The sequence below is a fragment of the Lepus europaeus genome, chromosome 14 (assembly GCF_033115175.1).
Source record: "Lepus europaeus isolate LE1 chromosome 14, mLepTim1.pri, whole genome shotgun sequence".
Taxonomy (NCBI): Eukaryota; Metazoa; Chordata; class Mammalia; order Lagomorpha; family Leporidae; genus Lepus; species Lepus europaeus.
This window is the reverse complement of record NC_084840.1, coordinates 43,541,700-43,553,276: the sequence shown is the minus strand read 5'-3', so window position 1 is coordinate 43,553,276 and position 11,577 is coordinate 43,541,700. Positions and strand designations below refer to the sequence as shown.

The following is an 11,577-nucleotide window of genomic DNA, read 5'->3' as shown; positions in this document are numbered from 1 at the left end:
CAATGTTGCATCCTTGTGACAAGGGATGAAAATCATCTGCTGGATTATGTTGTCTGTGACTAGTGAGCTTTTGCACAGCTGCAGTGGGAAGCAGAATAGAAGACCCTCTAGGCAGTTGCCAAGATTTGATTAATTTGGAGAGAAACAGCCAGAAGTTCCATGGGTAAGAACAAGTTGAGATAATAGATAGCACAAACCCCATAGCAGTGTAGTTTTCATGAGGGTTGTGAAAGAGTAGCAGTCTTAAGGTGCCAGTGAACACAAAGGAGAATTCCAATCCCCATTTCTCCCCTGAAGTCATTAGGGTGTGGGCCAGAAGGCTCATCCTCCATGCCAGAGGCAGAGCTGGTAGAGAACTAGGGGCAGATTCCGCTTCCTTACTATGCGATAGCAAACAATGGAAAGAACATTGAGAGATTGTGTCAGGAAGACAAAATTCAGAGCAGTTTGGACAAAGGGGAATAAAAAAATAAAAAGATATTTTTATTTTGGGCCATTGAGGATGTTGACTTGATTTGGGACAATGATATAAAGTCTTCTCATGCAGAGTTGGTGGGGACCCACCTAGAGCCACTGTTAGTGAGTTGACCATAGGAACCTTGTCCTTTGCTGACCAAGACCTGGAACTACCAGCGGTGGGTCTCACTGCCAGCACCTTCTCTCTGGTTAGAAACAGCACCAGCCTGCAGCAAGCCACTCAGAGCCCTCTGCAAAGCGTGGAGTGGCTGATTTCCTCGGGAATCCTAGCCCAGGGAGATGGCTCCGGGACCCTGGTATCTTTGGAGATCACTGCTTGGAGGCCTAACAGAGGGTTGGGACTCGGAACTCTGGTTGACTAATTAGATGGAAGAAATAGTTCCCCCTGTAACACGGAATTAATTTTGTTCAGTTCTAGGAATGTTTTCTCCCACAGACACCCGGTAGTCTGGTTATTTGTAGTATGTATAGAATAACCAGAAATCTAGACATACACACACTATTTGCTTTTAAGGACTGGGTTTCCATTTCCATTTAATCTGCATCAACAAGTAATGGGGAAGTTGACAAAAATCCTAGGAGCTATTTTGAACCAGTCTTGTATTATAGAGATTTTGCAGGAAAGAAATTATATGTAGTAACACCTTTTTCCTTGAGCAGTGAACAGAATTCTATTAAGGAATCCCTCTCTTGAGAGTTAAAATAGGAAGAAAAATATGGCCAAAGTTTGAGATTCACAGCATGTTCACAAAGTTGTTAGTAAATAGCTTTGTTCTTCCAATAACAAGAGATTAAACATAGTTACAGCAAATGGTACACTTGGTGGTCATTAAGTCACAATATGATAGGAGGTTCTGTTGGGCTTCTAGAAGCCAGAATTGAGACCAAGAACCAAATGGGTTTATACACGTCAATGAATACATCAAGAAAAAATAACCTATTTTTCAGCATACTCCTCAAAGTGTGCTTATGGCTGCTCAACCATTTGAGAGAATGCAATGTACATATATTTTCTGTTCAGAAAACTGTATGTGCTGAAACTTCCCACTACACACCAGAAAGCAAAACTAACAGACAACTTCATTTCTGCTAGCATAGCAAAGAAGGTAACAGGAGATTCAGAGCCTGCTTTCCACCAACAGGAGCAGAAAGAGATGTGAAGCCTTGAATTCATCTTGTGCACAAGTCGGAAGCCCCAAAAAGGATAGCGTGTCAGAAAACGCTGCAAGGAGCTGCTTCTGTGAAATGATTAATGATGAGTTCACCTCTCTCACCCCATTTCTGCCTTCTTCTCCGGCCAGAAGGCAAGCAAAGAGACACACTGCCCATAACAGTTCAGGCCTTGGAGATCGATCCAAAAGCCTGAGTCACTTATTGGAGAGCTCAGGGGGCTGAGAAGCGAGCTGCCCTGTCACTCTGCTGGCACACCAGCCTGATCCGGCTAAAAGTCACCGTCCAGCTCATAATCACATTTCCACTTTTGGATTCCGAATCTGAAGTCGTGGCATGAAGCCCATAACTAAATACTACCAGTAGCTAGCTCCTTTCAAAGTCCTTAGAAGGCTTTGGAATCAATAAGTGACCAAACGTCCATCTCCGTGACTGCATCTTGGAGCACTAAGTTAGCAATTGTGCCCTGCCCTTCTTACCTGGCTCCTGGAAGTGTCAAAGTACTGCCTAGTAAAAGCCAAGATATCGTCTGTCTCATTCTGCGACAGGAAAGAGGAGTCTTCGTTCTGCCTGAGGCTCAGTAGGCTGTGCAGGTAAAACTTATACTCTTTATTCCTCATGTTGAGCTTAGAAGCGCAGATCTCTTGCTGATGAATAATGTAGTAGAGCAGGAGAAGACACACTCTCTGGACTACTTCCTCTCTTAGCTCATCTTCCAAACCCCCTCCAGCGATTAGTAACAATGCATCGGGTTCAAGGCACTGAAGGAAGAAAAAAGATAGAAACAAAATCTAGCAAATTGCTCCAACACACCACCCACCACACAGTCAACACTGCTTGTATCTTATGCATCCAGGGGAAGGTAAGCAGCCCAACAGGTGGATTCCCCTAAGAGAGTAACAGTCGGTGGGACTTTCATGTAACAGTGATGCTCTTCTAAGTGGCCCTTTCTTCTAGGAGTGGGCCCACTGATGTAGGCAGCCAATAGGATAAAATTGATTAGATTTGTGAGCTGGAAGACCATGCCTTCACCACGCCCCTGTGTGATTTCATGTCCTTACCTGACCACAACCGTACGCCCACCTGCCAATCAGACTAATTAACCACTCCCCTTTGGAAGTGGGCAAAAGGCCTAGAGCACACTGGGCCCCTCCCTTATTTTCCCTCACTGCCCTTGATCCCCTTGTTGAGCCTTCGGGGCATGTGGCCTTCCAGCCGGCATCTGCCTTCGCTTTGCTACCTGTGCTAAGCTGCTTGTGGCTGCTCATAACCAAGCGCTCGCTGCACGTGGCTCCTGGCCTGCTCTCTGCTCGGTGTGGCCCCAACTTAATCCCTGGACTTCCTTTTCTCCCTCAGATAGAGCCCTCACTCTCCTATGCATTTCCCTCACCAAATAAAAAGCTTAAAAAGACTTCCCATGCTGCCTGGGTTATTTGAGTCAGTATTCAGAATTCTTCCCTGAATTCGTGGCAAAAGCCCACATCCTTACTGATATGAGAAATATTGATAAGCAGATCGGTTTCACCACTAGGTCCAACTATAGTTGCCACAAGTTGTTCATCTGCTACTTTGCATAAAACGTGCTTTTGGCTGTTAAGTGATGCTCCGTTACACACAGAAGAAAATCCAGGCTTCTCGCAGTTTTCTCCTTGGTCCACCCTACCTCTCTAACCTCAGTAAGTTTCTGCCCCTGTGATTTTCCTGTCAGTATCACAAAACTCTTTCCCCCTCATCTTTCAAGTGTCTTTGCTGACCTCCACTTTCTCAGATCCCAGCTTAAAGTGGCATTCTCCCTCCCCCCCGCCAGATGCCTTCCCAAAGACCCCCAACCCACATTCCCTAGCACAACGAAATTTAGTGTAAGACATACATGTCTTTTAAATTTTCTTGGGGTCAGCACTGTCGCGCAGTGGGTTAACGCCCTGGCCTGAAGCACTGGCATCCCATATGGGCACTGCTCCTTTTCAATCCGGCTCTCTGCTATGGCCTGAAAAAGAAGTAGAAGATGGCCCAAGTTCTTGGACCCCTGTACCCAAGTGGAAGACCTGGAAGAAGCGCCTGGCTCCTGGCTTCGAATCAGCTCAACTCTGGCCATTGCAGCCATCTGGGGAGTGAACCAGTGGATGGAAGACCTCTCTCTCTCTCTGTCTTGACCTCTTTCTGTAACTCTGTCTTTCAAATAAATAAAATAAATCTTTAAAAAAATTTTCTAGTAATCACATTTTAAAAATTAAAAGAAACAGGTGAATTAATTTCAATATTTTATTTGACCTTATATATCTACCAGACATTCATTTTGACATGTATTCAAAAATTTAAAAACCTTATTGAGATACTTTGTATTCTTTCTGTCAGAAAAAAGTCTTTGAAAACTAATGTGTGTTTTACACTTACTGATGTGGGCAGTGAGTATATTATTTTCCAACCTAGAATCTTGGCTCCCACAGAGATAGGCAGAGACTAGTAACATGCACAAATAGGAACAGAATTTATTGAACAGGGATGGAATGGACACAAATTCTTACATGAGTGTGGACCACCACACACAGAGAAATACCCATCATGAGTGGGCCAGTGTTGCCAATGAAAGAGAAAATGAGAGTAACATCTCTAAGCACAGTCCATGGTGAAAAAGAGAGAAAGAAGGTGGTGTATCTGAGCGGTCTATGGTGGAAAGAGACTCTTCCCCTGCTGTGTACCTCTTTTAATAAGGTAGGGGGTAGTTCTTAACCAGATCTACATGTGCCCTGGTCCTGAATGTGACAGGTACATCCCGGAAAGGTGGGCATGTCAAATTGACAGTTAAAGAGACAGCATTACTTTGTAGGATTACAAGAATTCCAGCTCACCTAAACTTTAACTAATGACTGGTCACACCATATCATTACCAGCACATTTTAAGCTGGGTAAGTGCACAGATGCATGTGCCTAGCGGCTATTGTGTTGAACACAGTCCTTTCTTTTTTTTTTTCTTTCTTTTTTTTTTTTTTTTTTTTTTTTGATAGGCAGAGTTAGACAGTGAGAGACAGAGAGAAAGGTCTTCCTTCCGTTGGTTCACCTCCCAAATGGCCGCTACAGCCGGAGCTACGCTGATCTAAAGAGAGCCAGGTGCTTCTCCTGGTCTCCCATGCAGGTGCAGGGCCCAAGGACCTGGGCCATTCTCCATTGCCTTCCCAGGCCACAGCAGAGAGCTGGACTGGAAGAGGAGCAATCGGGACAGAATCCGGTGCTCCAACCAGGACTAGAACCCCTTGTGCCGGCGCAGCAGGTGGAGGATTAGCCCAGTGAACCACGGCGCCGGCAAACACAGTTCTATAACTTACCAGTTTTTTTAATTTTCTTCATAGCACTAGTATGATAAAATTATTTAGAGGTTGGGCTTTTGACACAGTAGTTAAGAAACCTTTATGAATATCTGCATCTCATAACAGAGAGCCTGGTTTGAGTCCCAGATCCAATTCTGATGCAGCTTCCTACTAATGTACATCCTAGGAGGCAGCAGACAATGGTTCAAGTACTTGGATCCCTGCCACTCATGTGAGAGTTCCAGATTGAGCTCCATCCTGAATTTGGGCTGGCCTAGCCCCAACTTTTGCTGGCTTGGGGGAGTAAACCAGCAAAAGAAAGACTCCCTACCTTCCCCACTCCAAAATAAAGTGAAAATAAAAAAATTTAAATGAAAAAATTGTATTTATTTGTTCAATCTTATTTCTCCTCTATGAGAATAAGTGGTCCATTAAGGCCATGTATTGACTGCCCTTTGCACACTTCTATCCTCAGTATAGAGCACAGTTTCTGGCACTCATGAAGTGTTAAAAGTTGATGAAAGAATGCCATTTGCCCTTCTTCTCTACTACCTAGGAAAATTGCTAAATATGTCCCCAGTGAAGGGAATCAGAACACACTACATATGCCACTTTAGCCCTCTGATTACTTTGAGCTGATGGCGATTGAATAGCAACAGGTATAGGAAAGGTTTTCTGTTCTCCCAATGTCTACCTAAAGCAGAGCACAATTTTCCATGGAAAGGTACCTTCCCTTTACCAAGAGAGGACATTCTCATCATTAGAGATGGGGAGTTGATGCCAAGATAAATTTGAACAAAAAAACCTTACTAAAGCAACCCTTTTCATCTATTAGTACTCCACCCCCATATATTTCCCAGTCATTTTCCTATATTTTATCACCGCCATCCAAAACCCTTTTCCTTTACATTTGTTTTATCTCCACAATTTATTGTTCTTTGTTAAAATGGTATATAAGCTGCTGGGTCTAACTGCTTCTCTAAGGTTTTCACCTCTTTTAAGGAATACCCTAATGCCACATAAAATATTAACACGAAGTAAAATTTACATGTGCTGCTGTTAATCTGTGTTTTGTCAGTAAGGTTTATAGGTCCCAGGCCCAGAACTTGAAAAAGTAGAGGAAAAGTCTCTCTCCCTGTGCTCATCTCTTATTTGGTTCACAAACCACAGGCAGCTGCCTGGCTCCTTTAACCTGACAAGTTTACATGGCGCAAAGAGTTTGGATTAATATGTAGGACAATGAGAAGAAGAAAGATGGTCAGTATGAGCAGGAAGTTTTCTTATCAAAACAGGAGCTGCCTTTCAGAGACAATTGGGGACCCCCTGGGAATCCTCCAGGGTCTGAGAAACAGCTCCACTACACAGTAACAAGAGCCTCAGAGTGAAGGGTTGAGGAGTGTTCTCAGACCAGGAGGAATCTGTCCCGCTGGGGACAATTTACTACAATATCTTATTGTTCTTCTCTGAGGTAGGAGTTTTGAAAGCCCTAGTTCCATGTTGGCTAGGTAACACCTGGCACACACCATCTGAGTCAGGAAGAACAAATGTCCTCCATCTCCAAGGCGAAGCACAATCTCATTCTTCCCCAAACCACACAAAGTCTAGTCCTTCCTCAACTCAGCTGCAGTGGGGCAAATATTCAATAAACAGAGGGAACTCAGGGTTCCCAACAAAACCAGTGCTTAGTGTGGATGTTAAGCTCCACCTCTGAAACCAGGGCAGCCCTTTTGTTCCCTAAGTAGCTCACAAGAAAAGCCCATGCTGTTGGCAGAATGACACTAAGAACTAAAGAGGTCAATCAGTTGAAACAAAACTGTAATAAAATTATTTTCTGTGCCAAATTATGTCTCAAAATCAAGCTACTTGAATACCTCTGCTGGGTGTAGATAAGACAAAAAACAACATGGGGGCTGGTGGCACTGGGGGCACAGAATTTTCGGGTCATTACTACTATTAGATTTTTTTTCTGTTATTGTTAAAGTTGTTAGCAGTCAGCTGGATTGTGTTTGGGAGAGGATATTTAGCAAAATTGTACAAAAAGTGCTACTCCATAGGCTTCTGGATCTGTCCAAGGCTGTTGACTCCAGTGAAATGATCCTTTGTTAAAGAAGAATGAACTCATTCAGAAATAATCCATTAATTTTCCTCTTAATCTTGTCAGGTGGAGGCATAAGGTTTAAGGGGGAACAACAACACAAGGTTTCTGGGAATCAGTTTTAAAGTTTTTATAAGAAAATGAACTTTGGGAAAAGACTGATTAAAATTCAAGGAAACACCCTCCTTACAAACTAAACTGATGACCCAGATACTTGGTAGTAACTGTCCATCATACCCTGTAGCCAGATCAGATTGCCTCTCCCAGCTACACAGCTCAGCTCTGAGAGGTTCAAGAACAAAAGCATTATGTTAGCTTTCCTCTTCTATAGTCACAAGACATCTGTCATACCTGTAGGATTAACCTCAGAGGTTTTATACTCCAGGATATTTACAATTTGCTTTTAAGTAACGAATGGATCTAGGGTATTCTTTTAAGTTGTTAGATTTGAGCCAGCATTTTGATGGTTAAGCTGTAGCCTGAGATGTTGGTGTTCTATAGGAGCAATGATTCAAGTTATAGATGCTCTACTTCCCATTCAGCTCCCTGCTAATACACCTGGGAAAGCATTAGAAGATGGTCCAAGTGTCTGGGTCCCAGGCACTCACATGGGAGACCTGATGGAGGTTCGGCTCCTGGCTTCAGCCTGGTACAGCCCTGGCTGTTGTGACTATTTGGGAGTGAACCATGAATGGAAGATCTCCCTCTCTGTGTCTCTCTCCTGCTTTTCAAGTAAATGAAATAAATCTTAAAAAAATAAATTATCGGAGCCACTATTGTGGCACAGTAGGTTGAGCCACTGCCTGTAAAGCCAGCATCCCATATGAGCACCGGTTAGTTCTAGCTCCCTGTCAATCTGCCAGGGAAAATAGCAGAAAATCGTTCAAATGCTCGGATACCTGCTATCCACATGGGAGACCCGGATGGAGTTCCAGGCCCCTGGCTTCAGCCTGGCCCAATCCCGGCCATTGTGGCCATCTGGGGAATGAACCAGAAGATGGAAGCTCTCTTTCTGTTCTTCCCTCTTTGTAACTCTTTGAAATAAATAATTTTTAAAAAATAAGGTACTAAACTTTTTATAGTAAGTCTATTTCTGGTGACTCGGGACAGATACTACTTGAGTATAAAGTAAAGACAGAAGTTTTATTTCCTCCTTTTCCTGCCAAGGAGCTAGAGAGATGCTGGCTGCCAGCATGCACTGGTTCTTTGCAGGTGGGTACTAGATTCAGTGGCTTGTCTGACCGACCAAAAGAAAAGTCTTAGCTGAGAAGAGTTGAGATAAACTTGATAGGTGGGTAAGACAAAGCAGAACGCTTTGTTCGTTATACTCCCCGACAGGACAAATGAGTTTGGACCAAAGGTGAATTATATGGAGGATCTGAAAGCCCTGGTCCTTCACCTCAAATATGTCTGAGAACAATTTAGAGGACACGGCTGAAAATCCTCAGCATCTGAGACAGTGGAGGCAGACGCGGGTGGTCAGGCAGCAGGGTGACCATGCTTCAGGGTCCCCGGACAAGGAAGGGTCAGGCGTGGCCAGGCAGTACTGGGCACGGAGAGGGCCCGAGCTCCCCTGCCTGCCCACACGACGCTCAGAGGTTTCCCCCGGAAGGCCTCACTGCCTCAGTGTTCCGGATGAGGAAGCCAAGGTGCCCAAGTCCCGAGAGCTAGAAGGTGCCAGAACAGGGCTCGTTCCCTGTGTGGTGTCATGGTTCTCTGCATTACCGAGGGTTGCTTCTGGAGTTCCTTAGTCCTTCATTAAATTCATTAAAACTCCATTCTAATCCTCCTCATAAAAAAATAAGCAAAAGAAAAAGCCAGGCTCAGGCAAGAACAATCCATTTTCCCAGGCTGCTGCTTGAATGGCTTGATTTCTGAATGCCTAATATGTCATCCTGATTCTTCCACCCATCAGTTTTTGCCTGGACCACACATTCAGGATGCCCATTGCCCTCTGCTGTCAGGCATTTACGGACAGACGCTCACCCTCAGCCCCGTCTACACAGCAGTTCTGGCCTGCACCCTGCCTTCCAGCAGACTCTCTCTAAAACAGTTAAGAGCCACCAGCACGAGCTGAAGCGCCATGGTTTGGGCCAGAACCCGAGTGTGCTTGTGAAGGCAAGAGGCCTGTTTCCCCTGTTTTTTCATGAATGACAAGAGCCCTTTCCTGGGCTGTGCCTGTGGGCAATTCTGGGTGAATGGGCGCCCTCCAAGCAGGGGCAGCTCCAGTTCCCTTCTGCTTCCCCCCAGCTTTCACAGAGAAAGAGCAACAGCAGCCACAAGAGGGGGAATCCATTAAAAACATTTCTAGCCCTAGGCATGGAACCAATTCATATGGAAGCCAAATGGTTGGAGCTCTTGATAACGTCACCCCAGAAAGTGCAAAACAATCCCTTCCCCAGGCCCTGAAAATGGAGACCAATTTTGCATGTTTATACTCCTATTTGCAAAACTAATGTTCAACCAGGAACTTCACGTTGTGAAAGGTGAACATTGCCCGAAACACATTCTCAGAGGACCTTAATGAGATAAGATTCCCGGTTATTTCCAGTGGGATGTCTGGTGATGTCTGTATGTATTAATGCCATTGCAGATGAGTGGTCTATTACAATGCATTTCCTCTGGGAACCATTGAGCATTCTACCAATTATTGAATTATTTATTGTTCACACAGAATGGAGGAAAATTCTGTCTGTGAGCAAGACCCCTTCTGTCAGGAAAAAAAAAAAAACATTTGGCCAAGAAATACCCCTAACCCCCACCCCAGAACTATACATAATTGATAAAGTCTGCCAAGATTTAGTTAGGAGACCAGTTATTTGTTTCTGTTTTATTTATGAATGTATTTGTAGGTTCCTCTAAAAAATCCTGGCAGTGAGGAAGGGGATGGCGAAGAGTCATGTGTTTTTGTTTGGAGCTCTCACCTCTCGTGCTGCTCCTTTCAACCCCTCTACCCTGCCCCTCAGCACCCACTGACTTCACAATCAGGCGAGCTGGAGCGATTCTGAAAAATCCCGTCCCAGGGAAGTTGAATGCCAGCATTGAGAGGACTGAGCCCCAGGGAAGGTATTCTGAACACCCTGCCCAACTGGTTCATGCAGTCAGGGCCCAGAGTCCCCTAGTTAAGGTGAACGTGGGCCTCACCAGCCAGAGCCGAGGGTCTCACTTCACCTCTGCCTGCAGCGTTTCTCTCCTCCAGATCAGACTCCTCATTGTTCTGAAGATGCTTAACTACTCACCACACACCATACTAGAAAGCACATCCAGAAGAGAGTACTCAAAAGTTCAGTGTTAGGAACTAGATCACTATGATTATACTACAGGAAAAAAAAAAAAGGCATCTAACTAGCCATGTGCCAAGTTCACTAAAGGCTGCAGAATAAAACCTGTAAATCACAAAGAAGAAAGGAGTAACAGCTCATGCTTGCAAATAAATACCTTTAAACAAGAAGGTTCTAGAAAAGCTTGCATAATCATTATCTTTTCATTGAAAAAATATCCCTGCCGTTAAGTTCTATGTACAGAACAATTTGTTGTATCCCAAACGTGGAAGTCATTTTACCACCATGCATTGCTTACTTGGATATCAGAAGATTGGCATTTGATTTTGCTTTCCTGAAGTAAATGACTAGAGAATCCATTGCTCTCTTTTGAACATGCCCTGGTACCTCATCCCATTCCATTTCACTGACCAGATTGCAATCTCCTTGCATTCTGTCTGTCCTCCGTGGGCACCCAGTTTTCTCCAGCAATGTTTTGATGAGGCTTCTTGAGTGGTTGAGGGGCGGGAGGTCGCCAGCAGAGAGGACCTGGAGCCAACCTGCACGGCGGCTCGGACTCCCTGTGCTGCTGCTGTCCTGGGTTGAGGGCTTGTCTGCCTCCACGAAGGGAACAGGGTTAGGTAGAAGGAACAGCGGCATCCAAAATACGCAAAGCTTTGTCCAGAAGCACATTTCCGGTCTTCCTTTACTTGGAGTCTGTCTTGGGTGGATTGCTGTTCACAGGGTAAACTTGTAACCAGAGGAATTTCTGTGATAAAAGGGACAACACCAAAGCTCAGTCACTGTGCCTGCAACATGTTTGGAAAGGTTCTTTCATGGGGTGGCTAAGCAGATTTGCAATGACAAGCTGTTTCTAAACAACAGGGGGTCTGTAGGTGGCCTATAACCTCAAGTGACAGAAAGCAATCATGGCTGCAGACTGTCAAAGTGCAGAGGAACAACCAAGAAATTGGTTAGAATTGCCTCTCCCTGCACCATACAGAGTCAAAAGCTAGGAAGAAAATGCATCCCAGTTTTATCTGCAAGGTGGTTCACGTTACAGGATCTGGCAGAGCAAACACCTTGGCTTTATCCCACTCTAAGTCGTCTGTGGTCCTCACGACTAAAGTAAGTGAATAAAAGTAAAGAGAAAATAAATTGTAATAAATTACCAATCTAATGTTGACAAGTTCGAGACAAGCAAAACTACTAGAAGAAAATAGCAGTGTTCAGGAGGATTTTAGCTTGAGAATCAAGATTCTGGAAGATG

The 11,577-nt window shown here is 44.5% G+C and overlaps 1 protein-coding gene across 3 annotated transcripts in view; it reads right to left on the bottom strand.

Moving 5' to 3' along the window:
- SLC39A12 (solute carrier family 39 member 12) overlaps positions 1–11,000 on the bottom strand; it is a 69,329-nt gene extending 58,329 nt beyond the window's left edge. For all 3 annotated transcript variants that reach the window (XM_062211357.1, XM_062211358.1, XM_062211359.1), the window contains exons 1-2: positions 10,740–11,000; positions 2,127–2,408 (exon numbers count right to left, since the gene is read on the bottom strand). In XM_062211357.1, the coding sequence (XP_062067341.1) occupies positions 2,127–2,408; positions 10,740–11,000 (543 nt within the window). The remainder of the gene's footprint in view (positions 1–2,126; positions 2,409–10,739) is intronic.
- Positions 11,001–11,577: the final 577 nt, after the last annotated feature.